The following is a 14,182-nucleotide window of genomic DNA, read 5'->3' on the forward strand; positions in this document are numbered from 1 at the left end:
TTCTACTGATGACCTGCTCACCCCCAACTGGCCCTCCTGTTGTTCTGCTTGCCCCAACAGCCCCTGCTGTCATATCCTGGCCTGATCACCCTTTGGCGACCCAAAGTCTCAGCCCCTCCATTTTTTTCTATTTCTTATTTTTTTAGCACCTCCTTGAGTGGAGATCAGTGCTGGCTGGAAGCGAATAACTAGGATTTATTTATCTCCTATAATTGAAACTTTGTAGCCTTGAGTGGAAGCCAGGGACAGCCAGGGCAGGTGGGAAGTTTGGCTTCCTCCATCACCAGGGGAAACCCAAGCCTCCTGCTCTCTTCAGCTCCATGGCTGCTGAAATTTTTGTTGGGATTTATTTATCTTTTATAGTTGAAACTTTGAGTGGAGGCTAGGGCTGGCCAGGGAGGGAAGGAAGCTTGGAATCCTTCATTGCCAGGGAAATCCAAGCCTCCTGCTTGCTCCAGCTCCATGGTCAGCCATCATCTTAGTTGGGTTAATTTGCATACTTGCTCCTGATTGGCTGGTGGGCATGGCCTGTTGGCATAGCAGAGTGATGATTAATTTTCATGTTTCTCTTTTATTAGTATAGATTATTATATTAGCCATTATTGTGCTTTAATTAGAGATCAAGTACTATGCTAACACTGTATAGTACTGATGAGAAAAGATATTTTCCATGATTTCCTAGAGTTTATAGATTATTAGACAAAATAAGCAAATTTTCAATAGCATTTGTAAGTGAAATGATGGAGTATGGGTACTGTAGAAATACAGAACAGATACCCCAGCCTAGTATAAATGGTCTATGAAAAAGTATAACAGAAAAAGTAAAAGCCCAAGAAATGATATGATACTAGTCAAATGAAAAGCAGAAGGAATAATATTCCAGACAGAGGAAACACTATAAAATTTAAAGTATCATGAGCTCACAGCATATTCTATGAAATGTAAGGGTATTTACTTTGGCTGGAATGTAATGATCAAAGGGTTTATGGAAAATGATCAAGGGGTTTATGTCAGGAATAAGGAATATGAAACTTTTCAGCCAATTAAAGGAGCTTGGAGTTTAAGCAGAAACCAATGGGAAGGTGTTGCATGTGGTTTTAAGTAGGGTGTTAAGACTTTTTCAAGTAGAACAAAGAGGGAGGTGATTATCTATCAATCCTCATGAAAACTGAACATGGTCCCTAGGGGAGATAGTGAAGATAATGATAAAAAGATTCAGAAGATACTTAGGAGAGAAAATCTTCATAACACAGACTTCCAGCCTTTATTAGGTTTAAAAAAGTTTATATGGAACTAAATCTCCTGCTACTAACAATTTTAAGTTCTGGGCATGATGTTTGGGAAAAACATACACTGTTGAAAGGCATTAGAAAGCGACCAACAGCAGGTAGAAACTTCAGGAAATTAGACTCTTGCAATAAAAGTGAAATCTACATATCACTTTTTTTTTTATAGGCACTCTCCATCTGCAGGGTGGAGGGGCAATACTAGACCTCAATAAGAGAGTAACAGTTTCTGAGACATCAGAGGAGGGAGTTTAGGGATGCCCAAAAAGGAAAGTCCCATATGTAGGGGACCACTGAGGTGGGAGTCTCAAAATCTGTGTATAAACTCTTCCCCAATTCTTGGCTAACCCCTGAAATATGCATATGCAAAGAAAAATATCAAGGATCCCAGGGAAAACAAACAATATATAGGAAGGTGAAATAACAGAGTAGAGATTTCAGCAATTTCCTATTGCTGTGGAGACTAAATAGGAACTAGAGTCCCACCAATTTAGAGGAGCTTGATAAACACCACAGGCCAGAAGGGAACCTCACAGGTAAAGACCATGTTGATAGAACTTAGCTTTGCCCTAGCATCAAGGACAGAAGTGAAATAAATATAAGTAAAAACAAAAGCCCACACAAGATCAATGTTTAACATTTTCTGTATATTTTGTATGAGTCAGGTTTCTTACAGGTGTTCTTTCATGTGGTCCTTCTAGAAATTCTAAATGGTAAGTATGGCTATCTCTGTCTTGCATCTGAAAAAATTAAGATTCAGAGAGGACAAGTAACTTGTTGAAGATTTAAAACCAGATTTAAAGCCAGATTTAGTGAGTATAAAAATCTATGCTATATTATATACAAGACTAGAGGCCTGGTGCATGAAATTTGTGCATGGGTGGTTGGAGTGGGGTCCCTCAGCCCAGCCTGTACCCTCTTGCAATCCGGGACCTTTTGGGGGATATCTGACTGCTAATTTAGTGTTTTGTTTTTTTTCCCCCCACGGGATCAGGCCTGAACTGACAGTCAGACATCCCTCTCACAATCTGGAACTGCTGGCTTCTAACTGCTCACCTGCCTGCCCGATTGCCCCTAACTGCCTGTACCTGCCTACCTGATCACTTCTAATCACTTTGCTTGCTTGCTTCATCACTCCCAACTGCCTCTTCCTGCCTGCCTGATCACCCCTAACCACTCACCTGCCTGCCTGATTGTCCTAACCACTCTGCTTGCCTGTCTGATCATCCCTAACAGCTTCCTGGGGGGCAGGGCCAGCTGGGGCAAGGGACCACAATTTTCTGGTCTCTGGTTGTTCTATTCATTCCACCATTTTGGTCTCTGGGCTTTTATTCTATAGGACTAGAGGCCCAGTGCACAAAATTTGTGCACTTGAGGGGGGTCCTCAGCCCAACCTGTACCCTCTTGCAGTCTGGGAGCCCTTGGGGCATGTCCAACTGACAGCTTAGGCCTGCTCCCTCCCCTCTGGAGGACATCAGTCAGACATCTTTAGTGCTGCCACAGAGGGGGGAGAGGCTCCCGTCACCACTGCTGCACTTGCCAGCCATGAGCCCAGCTTCTGGCTGAGTGGCGCTCCCCCTGTGGGAGTGCACTGACCACCAGGGGACAGCTACTGCATTGAGTGTCTGCCTCTGGTGGTCAGTGTGTGTCACAGTTACTGGCCATTCTGCTGTTTGGTTGATTTGCATATTAGCCTTTCATTATATAGGACTAGAGATCCAGTGCATGAAATTCATGTACTTGTACGGTCCCTAGCGGCTGTCAGCCAGGGTAACCCTTTCTTCCCCCAGCTACCTGCCATTGTCACTATCAGGATCTTCTGCTGCTACTGTCGCAGGCTGGGGCCTCCCTCCCTTCCCCTGACCAGTCCACCCCTGGTAGAACTCCCAGAAGACCTCGGGGCCAAGGGGGGAATTTGCATACTATGCTTTTATTATATAGGATACTGCTTCCCCAAACAAGCATACATCCTCCTGGGGAGCTATCTGTTTGGATGAGGGCATCCATCTCTCTCTCTGTAGCTGTGACATACTGGGAGCATGTACTTCATGATATCTGCTACCAAATAATTTTGATTTTAATGGAGGAGAATACTCAAAAGGAAACTAGCAGAATGGGGCTGGGGGGAATAATGAGATATGCCAAAATTAAGTACATACTTTAGTAACTCAGTCCCAATCATCACACTCAGAAATCCAATGACAGTATATCTTTATTCTCATCAATTACACTATTTTTCAGAGCCATCTTTTATTAATGCAATTATTCAGTTGATTTAGTAGTATCAGTGATGTAATGACAGGGTATTTGAAAAGAAATACAATTTTTTAGAGATAGGCGTTATTAAATAATTGTATTACTTTTTCTACGACATATTTAAAGAGTGCAAAATTATAAGTAAAAAGAAATTCAGAAGAAGAGCAAAGATATTCTGTATATTTCAAAGAACTGATATTAGCAGTGAGGAAGCAAATAGCCTAAAATGATATCCCAGGCATTGCCATGTCCTTTTCTCTGAAAAATAAAATGGAAGAACATTTTAGGACCATTAAACCGTTCTGTGTAAAATTTCCTATATATTTTCTCAATTTCTTAATAAATAAATGGAAAAACTTTACTTTTTCTGCCATGTATAATAGATTGAAGGTTACACTATACTGAAATACTTCTAATATTTCTGATTAAATAAATTAACTTGCATTGTACAAAAGTTTACATTGCAAAAGAGAATTTTCTAAAAACAGTGCTAATACTATTTATTTCTGGTTGTACTTTTGTAGACTTTATTTTTTCATCTGAAGAATGCTGAGTATTCATTTTCATAGAAGAAGAAATCAGAAGAGACTTACTTATAGGCAGCAGGGAGGAGATTTTTAAAAATCTTGCCTTTTGGTTTTCCCTTTAGGCCAAATTTTTTAGTGTGCATTTTTAAAATTTTGGTGTCGTGCCAGCTTGTCGTTTTATCTCATACCTGGTATCCTCATAGTCAAACAAGCCCATTAGGATAGGTAATTAATTTATGTTTGATATAAAATCCATAGTGGTTTAAATTTCCAGGTGATTATGCATTTTTTTTTGTATCACTTTAAGACTTTATTTCAGCCGAGACCGGTTTGGCTCAATGGATAGAGCGTCGGCTTGGGGACTGAAGGGTCCCGGTTTCGATTCTGGTCAAGGGCATGTACCTTGGTTGCGGGCATGTCCCCAGTAGGGGGTGTGCAAGAGGCAGCTGATCGATGACTCTCTCTCATCGATGTTTCTAACTCTCTATCTCTCTCCCTTCCTCTCTGTACAAAATCAATAAAATATATACATATATATATATAAAAAAAGACTTTATTTCATTCCAACCAATCTAACAATCTAAGGTTAGTTGATATTATTACAATTTGTAGTTTGCAAAGTGAAATGCTGATTTAGGAGAATTGACTTTGCAAATAGTGTCTGTAGAATGACTTTTATATAGACCTAGTATATTTATTATTTGTGTTTCCAGAGTTATACCAAGTTTATGGTATAGATAGACATGATTCTCAAAATTTATTTTGGTTTAAAAAATTGCTAAAGTCCCGTAATGATTATTAGCTTTATAGCACTAACTTGTTTGTTTATAAGACCTCTAATTGTGCCTCTGACAGTTTTTTTTCCTCTTTGAATTTAGGATATATCATGGTACTTATGCAGGTCTCTTAGCAAATACCTACCAAAATTTTTACATTATTAGGACAACATCTTATGGTTCCTTTAGGCTACCAGTCTTGGCCTATTGAAAAAAAAAAGACATTTATGAAAATGTCTTATAGATCAAAATTAAATTATATTCTGATTAATTATCAGTAAGCAATTATAGATCTCCTCATTCAGGGCCAAGATCACATATCCTACTATATACCATTAACTAATTATTTTCATAAGTTTCCTATAAATTAAACACTAACTTATATTTTCTATTAGGCAAGAATTTCTTACATAAAATGAATCTTTGATTACTCTACCTTCTCTTCCATGAGCTCTGGGGTAATAGTTGGGTCTATGGCAGAAGCAAAAGCATTTGTTGTGCTGGGTTTTTGTGAAGTTGAAGGAATGGTAATTCCTCCACTGGCATGCTTAAAGTTTATCAATTTTTTTTGTAAATATGGCACCACTCCTCCTGCTGGCTACAGAGAATGGGAAAGAAAACAAAGTGTTTTCAGGTTCAAGTGCAAAGTCAAATTGGGAAGAATATAAAGCAACAGAATTGAGATGCAAGGCAAGGAATTAATTTAAGAAGAAAATGCTTTATATTATTTTCTAGATTATAATCTATCCTTAGAAAGACTGTGTCTGTTGATACCTGTTTAAGAATATAATAGGAGAGTATCTGACCTATAATGGCCTCTCAATAAATATTTGATGAACTGATTAAATTGAATTTTGACTGGCCAAAGATCTAATTGTTGGTGGAATATTAATAATAAAAGTTTTTCATGAAAATGAACAATAGTGCAGGAACCTGTAAGTTGTAAATTGCTGAATGCATGCATCTAGCGAAGTGTGGTAAGGAATCTTACCACTGCAGCCGTTTCAGGAGCTGTGCCTATGACAGCATCAAAGGCTAGCTGCTGCTGTCCTCCTGGTATAACCTGGAAAATTGGAAAGTTGTTAGAAGTCTAAATTCTTAATTTCTAAAATACATTGTTTTGCATTGAATGCAGTTAAACACATCCCAACTTCTTAAGTTACTTTCATATACACAAAAATAATCATTTTGATTTGAGAAAGAGAGAAGCAGCTCCAACACAGGGAAACTGGTCTGACAGTACAACCCTGCCTACGTTCTCAGGGGCTTCTTCCCCGCCATTCTCTGCTGGGCCAGCCGTGGTGTTCTGTTGAATATTAGCAATCCCTACAGATCACCAACATGGGACAAATTTGCCTCTGAATACAATGAAGTGACAAAAACAAAACTGCTTTATCATCTTGTCCAAAACAAGATCACAGCGTAAGATATGAAAATCCTCATATTCTGGCTAATCTGAGCAACTCTTGCTTCTTTACTATCATAGGCCGGTCTCCCTCCTTTAAAATAAGAATCTTTGTTACCCAATCATAGAACCAGAGTGAACCAGCACTCTTTGAACTTGCCCCAAATCACCTGACAAACCCAGGTCCTATGTGAAGTTATTTCAGTATCTTCCTGTTCCCCATTGTGTGTGTCCTTCTTTATTGCAATGAATAGATAAATCCAACTTTGTTCAGCTAGGGTATTTATAGATTTAATAAATCCTGAAGCAAATAGTTTTAAAAGGTAGTTTTTTTTTGTGTTTTTTTTTAAACTTGAAAAGGCATTCATTTACTTACAGGTTCGACTTGTTGTGGGATATATCCAAATTGAGTATAGAATGGCATCTGTTAGATTTTTGAAAAAATGCATTAGATTCTGATGTTTTTGTCATAATTTTGTGTTAAATGATAACATAAAATTATATATATATTTTTTTTCATTGATTTTTTTTGAGAGAGAAAGAGAGACAGAGAGAGAGAGAGAGAGAGAGAGAGAGAGAGAGAGAGAGAGAGAGAGAGAGAGAGAGAGAGAAAGGGACAAACATCAATGTGATAGAGAAACATCAATTGGCTGCCTCTCATTTGCACCCAACTAGGTATTTAGTCCATAACATGAATATGTGCCCTAATTGGGAATCAAACCAGTGACCTTTGGTGCAGGGAACGATGCTCAACCAACTGAGCCACACTGGCCAGGGCTGAAATATGTATACATTTATATTATACGAAATGCTTTTTTGAATGTTCATAAGTTCTTGGTGGCAAAAAATGTTAAATAGCTAAACATCCTTTCAATAGCATATGATTTCTAGGTTAAAACTTTTCCTTTCTCTAATTTAGCATGGCAATTAGAATTATTACTATCAATCGCTTAAAGCATAAATTTTCAGTTTTCTCTAATTTGGTTTGGCAAGTTTTAGAGTAGTGTAAAATATTATTTTCCCCATTCTAATGAAAAGAAATTTAGTTATTATGAGCCTCCTGGATTTATATTAGAATTCTAAAAATGTATTGCAGCTCCACAAAACTTAGTGTAATGTTATCTAATTGTATCTCAAGATCTGGTGATCATATGTAGCTTTTATTATGGTAGCTATTTTCATTTAAAATTTTTAATTTTTGTTCATCCTCAACAGAGAATATTCTTTTCCCATTGATTTTTATAGAGAGGAAAGGAGAGAGAATGAAGAAAAGAGGGAGGGCGAGAGATAGATAGATAGATAGGTAGAGAGAGAAACATTGATGTGAGAGAGACACATGGATTGGTTGCCTTCCCCATATATCCTGAGCCTTGGCCAGGAATGGAACCTGCAATCCAGTTATATGCCCTAGACTGGGAACGGAATCCATGACCCTTTGGTGTATGGCCCATGCTCTAACCGGCCAGGGTTTGTTTTTATTTTTAATAATAACTATATGTATATATGACCAGAGTGATGCTGGCAGATTTTTTTAAGTTAGAAAACTTCATTTTCCAAGATGGTTTAGTTTTTGGCCTCTGATTTTATTAAATCCACTCACTGATCTCATTATTTTAAAATCCAGTCTTACCTACCGGTTTGGCTCAGTGGCTAGAGTGTGGGCCTGTGGACTCAAGGGTTTCAGGTTCGATTCCACTCAAGGGCATGTACCATGGTTGCAGGCACATCCCCAGTAAGGAGTGTGCAGGAGGCAGCTGATCTATACTTCTCTCTCATTGATGTTTCTAACTCTCTATTCCTCTCCATTCCTCTCTGTAAAAAATAAATAAATAAAAAAAATAAAATATATATATTAAAAAAAATAATGAAATCCAGTCTTAGAACATTTCCAAATTAGTGGTACATTAAGAAAAAACACCAAATTCTTTTATGACCACCACTATTGAGTTGTTTGTTTTTTTCACTAAATGTACTTAGCTATTCTTTCCTCTTAAAATTCTCCTTTCTCAGATGGAACTAGAAGTAGTTAAACTAAAATCAAACACTTGCAGTACCTGCTCCTCAAATTGCTGCTGTCCTGCTTGCGGAGGTGACTCTGGGGCTGTTTGCTGAGGTTGTTCCCAGGGAAGGAGCATGTAAACCGGATAGTATTGAAGCATCTATTTGTAAACAGAAATGAATCAGCATAGTCCTTCTAAAAAAATTCTTCTAATGTCAATATTATTTTAAAACAGATTCATATTTAGCAATTTTATAGAAAAAAAAAGAGTCAAAAGCCTTCCGTCCTAACCTTTAGAAACAACTTGCGTTGCACGTGATACTGGATTGGACTTTGTTTCAAGGTTGTTTGGTCAAACACATTTAGGAAGGATTGTGTTCAACTAAATAATAGGTTTTTGTAAAAGCACACTTTGGACTTAATGTACAAATTTTACATTTTATGCACTAATTACTTTACAAATATCTAAGAGGAGAATAACCTATATAGCATTTCCCTTATTTTTTGGGAGAATCATCATTCTGCAGAACATGGTACAGGCAGTTCTACCATAATGAATATAATGTCAGGAATGTATTGCCCTTCATAATTGATAGTTTAATTAAACCAATCCATATGCATTTTTGTATATTTTGAGAATCCAGAGATAAGGAACAAATAAAATTACTTGTAACTTCACCATCCACATAATCAAGTTTTGGCTTCCACTGATGCCTGTGTGTCTATACTTGCATATGTTTGTTAAAAATGGGAATCATAGTAAATGCATAAAGCTTTATATATTTTGTTTCCTTTTGTAATGATATAAGAAGTAAAAAAACAACAACTGTGGTTTGAAAATTTTATTTTGTTCAGTGATTCTTAATCCTGTATAAAAATCATAATCACCTATTGAGCATTTTAATAGTTAATCATATTTGGGATCTACTCATGAGGTTTTGATTCATTAGGTATGGGAAGGTAAATTTTCAGAATTACTACCAGAGATTCTAATACCAAGCCAGGGCAGAGAAACACTATTTTAGTAGTTAACGAAAAGGTGAAGAATTCGATTTCAACTCTGCTATTTAGTTTTATTAAGATTGGGAATTTAATCTCATTAAGACTTATTTTCCTGATCTTTAAAATGAAGTAATTCTGCACCATGTATCTAACTCTCTAAATGCTATGGCATACAGTGAGATAATGTCTAGAAGTAATTTTTTGGTTTGTTATGGGTGGTACAAAATTACATAATTATGATTACAGTGTAGTCAAGTGGTGTAAATTTTTATAAATGCTCAGTACTCTGGTGGTGAATAATATGATTTACCAATATCCCTATTTCTTTGAACCCAGGATATTATAGAATTAGCCTACTCTTGAGAGGATTTTCCATATTAATCTAATGATTCTACTAGTTCACCTTCATATTTTTAAGATTCTCCTATTTCATGAAAATCGCCACCATTTGATTGTAATATGGAATTTGATTAACAATATGCAAGAACCTGGAAATGTTTTGACCAGAACTTCATAATTTTCAAATAATGTGGGCAAGTGTTTCTTGTCTTTACGTTATATTATTATATCATAGTTTATCAATTTAATACATTTTCCTCTGAAACAAAATTTAGGGTTGGGCAAAGTCCACCCATGCTAGTTCTCTTGATTTTTTTCCCGTTTACCAGAGCTTCAGATGCAGAAAGGACATAAGCTAGGGTTTAGTGAGCTCCTTTATTCCTAACATGGTAATGCCCTGGGAGCTCAGGAGTCCTGAGGACTCTCCTTAGCTGGTCTTTCTTCAGGAGTTATTGAGTGAGCCAGACATTAACAGACTGATGCCAACCCAGCAATAGTGGCACCCAAAGAGTGATATCCTTGGATGGGTTTTTATAGCCCTGTTACAGGAGTCAGAGCTACAAATATAAAAGAAAGCATTCATTCAATGGCAAGTGGTAGAAGCCATAGGAGTGATGATATCTTATTTATTTACCTGGGTTTGCTCTTGAGGCACTTTAAAGAACACATAGGGCATCGCCTGCCAAAAAAGGAATCATATAAAGGTTTTACTTGACATTTAAAAAAATGTGATTAAATTTGATTTTTCATCAACTTTTATTCCCTCTATGCCCTGTACCACATCCACCCATCCCCCTCCACCCCTGAAGTCATCACACTGTTGTCCATGTCCATGAGTACTCTTTCTTTTTTTTCTCAGTCCCTCCATACAAATTTGTATATTAGCAGATTTCTATGACAATAAAAGGTCAACTATTATGTGCATTATCATTAAGGCAAATTGCCTCTCCCCAATTATATTTTCTAAAACATGTTTTAACTCCTTTTATTTGTGGCTATTATCATATAATAGTTGATTTAAGTGATATTTTCCTTGTTAGAAATCAGAAAAGATAAGAAACTTCCTGTGATGGTAGAAACATATTGTGGGGAAGAATTCTTGCTCAGTAACTGTTGTCTTATTGTAAAGCTGACTCATGTTTGTGCTTACATTCAACATACCCACATTATCGCAAGATGGAAGAGGTCTGCTTACATTATTAGGGCCCTGTTGGGTCTGCACTGGTGCTTGAGGCTGTGAGGGGTCCAGTTGTCCCACCTGGTTTCCTTGGGCAAAGCTGAGCTGTCCTGGGGAAGGTCTCTGATTTGGGAACAGTCTAGCAACCTGGTCTAAAGTTGCTAAGGAGAATGGGGAGAGTCCCGGAACTTGAGCTTGCTGCTGCGGTAGAATCCCAGAGAAAGAAGGAATCCATGCATTAAAGGGGTTCTGGAATGATATAAAAGAAAAAGAGGAAGGTTTTCTTTTTCATTTCAGAAACAATTGAAAATCAGACCTGAGTAAATAAACAATTTCTATATTTTCATTGCTGCATTATTAGAAAAACACAGCATCTTAGCACATTATGAGCCATGCAAAAAGCATGAACAATGCTAAATTCCCAAGGATCAAGAGAAATATGGAGCAGAATGAGGTCGATAAAGAGTATAGTTTCTGAGTTGCCAGACTGGATTTGAATCTTTTTTCTTTTTTAAAGCCAGTTAGCTGAGTATGACTTTTTGTAAAATAGTGAATTTAACAATCTCATAGCTGTGAGAATCTGTGACTGGCATGTACCAAGTTCTCAAAAAATAAGTATTAGTCAGGTTATAGTTTTAACTTTAGTGTTCCAACAAATGGCAATTAGAATATATGGGGCAAATTGATAATTTTAAAAATGGAAATTTTAGAAATTACATCAGAAAACATCTTGTTCTCATAAAAAGTGTCATAATAAGAAATGAAAAGTAGAAAAATATTCTTAAAATAATTATTGAGGTAGAGATACCTGAAGCTGTAGTGGCTGAAGTTGAGCATTATTAAGACTCAGCAGTAGCTAGAAAAGGAAAGGATATGAAAATAACATTACCATCCAGAAAAATTATTAAGATCAATGTATACTACAAATATAGCACAAGTCAGAGCTGACTGATCTTAGGTTCCTGTTAGAGGTGAGATGTTTTCTCACTAAGCTTATACTAAATTACAGTGATTAGAGGTTGGGATTTAACTACCTCTCTCCTGCTGTGTGTGGGATTGTACAACTTTAGCCCATTCCAAATGGTTTCATTAGTCATTTGATTGCCTTAAACACCTACACACATATGTATTATGTGCTATTAAAAAGATACACAAAATATTTTCATAAATAACGGTGAAATAATATTTTGGAAAGAACCTGGTATATAAAACATGCCTGAACATTGAAAATGCATGTGGATATAAGAGCACTGACGAACCAAAGAATCTTTAATGCCTCTAACTAGATTTTGAATTTTGGCTTTTATCTCTTCCCCCACTGGACTTACAAAAAAACAAACAAAAAGGAGGAGGTATTTTAAGTATCAAAACTAACCTCATTGCTGTGGCTTGCAGACAAAAGGCGCTGTGGGATAATCTAAAAAAAAAAAAAAAGTAAAAGAAGGATTTAGGATTTATTAAAGATTTTACACAGTGATTTCAGCTCTACCATGAAATCACTTACCGGGGCTGATAGTGTCGCTCCCAGCAGCCCAAAAAGAATTATGGTTTTCATTTTCAGATGAAATACCTAGGGGAAAAAAATTTTGCTTTAAAAAACTACATAAAAATCATGGTAATAATTAGTTGGTATTTTTCAAATAGAAGAGCAATTGGTTGAATTTTACAGTATTTTCCTATATATTAAAATTTAATATAAAATATAAATATATATATTATTGTTTTCTCTCACAGAGACAAACCAAAATCATTAGCTCATCCTTTTAGCTTGACCAAATGACTCATTTAGTGGCTTATGATGTAGTTGAATGAGTTACAGACAAGATGGCCTGATGCTTGAGCTGTTCTACAAGAGGAGTGAGTCCCTTTGACCATGGGAGAGCCTATGACTGGATCCTTATTATGAAAACAATTTCAATGCCCGTTTAACGTAGTAGTAAAAATACTACAATAAAGATCTGACAGTAACAGTTTAATACCAAATAATTTACATTGAAAAGTCTAATAACATTAACTATATATGAAAACTAAAAACAAACAAACCAACAACAAAACACACACACACACACACACACACACACACACCCTGAGTCAATAGTTTTTTAACTCAGGAAAAAAAGCTTCTAAAATTAAGTTAAAATATTGATATATAGTGCTACCCATGGTAGTATAATATGCTTTATCCTCCAAATGTGAAAACCCTGCTCTACTTCAAATCACTGATCTACACAAATATTATAGTTAGGGTGACCTTGGTAGTCTATCCTGTAGGATTTATCCTGAGTTTGGTTTTAATATTATAAAAGTAAAGATTTGATAACTTACCTTGCTCCTTTGCCTATGAAGAGATACTAGATTCATGCAAGGTCTGTGCTCCCTTTATCTTTCAGCTCTGCTGCTTAGAACATCTATTTTAAAACCCATCTTTATAAAAAAGGGACCAATCATTTTTCAAAAGGGCCAGTGATTCAGTGGGTTTTAGACAATGGCTTAGCTAATAACCCCTTTCCTAATCATCTAAGTGGTAAATGGATTCCCACACTTTTAGTAATGCCATTAAATTATCCTCTGAGAAATGTTTTCTTCTGGTCATTCCTGGTTTCTGCTAGGGAGTTATGATTAAATCTTCTAGAACAATTTCATTCTGCTCCCTTAAAAAAAATCATATTTAAAATGGATACCGTAACAGAATAACTTCAAAAGCCTTAATGAAGGTCAAAGATTAATGGCTGATATTTATTTTAATAGTAAAATATAGATTATTAGACATAAGGCAGAGAGAGGTCTAAAAGACAAAAATTCAAAACTTACTTAGGGACCGTAAAGATTCTTTGGTTCTGCAATGCTGAACCGAGCTAATTTCACTTAGGTTCAATGTTAAAAAACATTAGTAATCTCTTTCTACTAATGGGATGAAATGCTAAAAAAAAATTGCCAAATCTCTGTGTCTATGACATTTATATCCCTAGCTGATTGGATGCTTGGTTTAAATAATTTCATAAATAGAAAGCATGATGGTTTATATTTTTAAAAAATCACTATTTGAGTGTTTTGTACTTTAAAATACTTTTTTCTAAATATTATTTAAATATTCAAAATATAACTGTTATTATCTGTTCATCATTGCTTTTAAAATTTTCTTTATAAAGTGAGGTTTGTGTTTATTTGTCAATATTTTTGAGTCAAAATTTTCTTTGTTGTTATTATTGACCCCATTCTGATAGTCTAGGATCATAAGTATTATGATAATGTATTATCAATTAATTTCTCTTGTGGAAGATTTCTTTGGCTAATTTCATCTAGAAACAACTAATGGTGGCCTTATTATCATGTAGGAAAACAAAGTTATTGCCTTTAAATAAATTTGTTTTTTTTCCTCAGTAGGATAATACACTTCTTAGAACTTACAAGGGCT

General features: G+C 35.9%; 1 protein-coding gene across 1 annotated transcript; it reads right to left on the reverse strand.

Moving 5' to 3' along the window:
• Window positions 1-3,634: 3,634 nt before the first annotated feature.
• On the reverse strand, window positions 3,635-13,165 carry ODAM (odontogenic, ameloblast associated). The gene is made up of 12 exons (XM_084890464.1): window positions 13,093-13,165; window positions 12,272-12,337; window positions 12,143-12,184; window positions 11,576-11,623; window positions 10,786-11,016; window positions 10,225-10,269; window positions 8,305-8,409; window positions 6,627-6,674; window positions 5,837-5,908; window positions 5,282-5,443; window positions 4,991-5,049; window positions 3,635-3,800 (listed from the first exon to the last, which is right to left on the reverse strand). Exons 1-11 carry the CDS (start codon window positions 13,126-13,128, stop codon window positions 5,020-5,022), a joined length of 885 nt encoding a protein of 294 aa, XP_084746590.1. The 5' UTR covers window positions 13,129-13,165; the 3' UTR covers window positions 3,635-3,800; window positions 4,991-5,019.
• Window positions 13,166-14,182: the final 1,017 nt, after the last annotated feature.

This window comes from Pipistrellus hanaki, assembly GCF_964339955.1.
Source record: "Pipistrellus hanaki genome assembly, chromosome: 1".
Taxonomy (NCBI): Eukaryota; Metazoa; Chordata; class Mammalia; order Chiroptera; family Vespertilionidae; genus Pipistrellus; species Pipistrellus hanaki.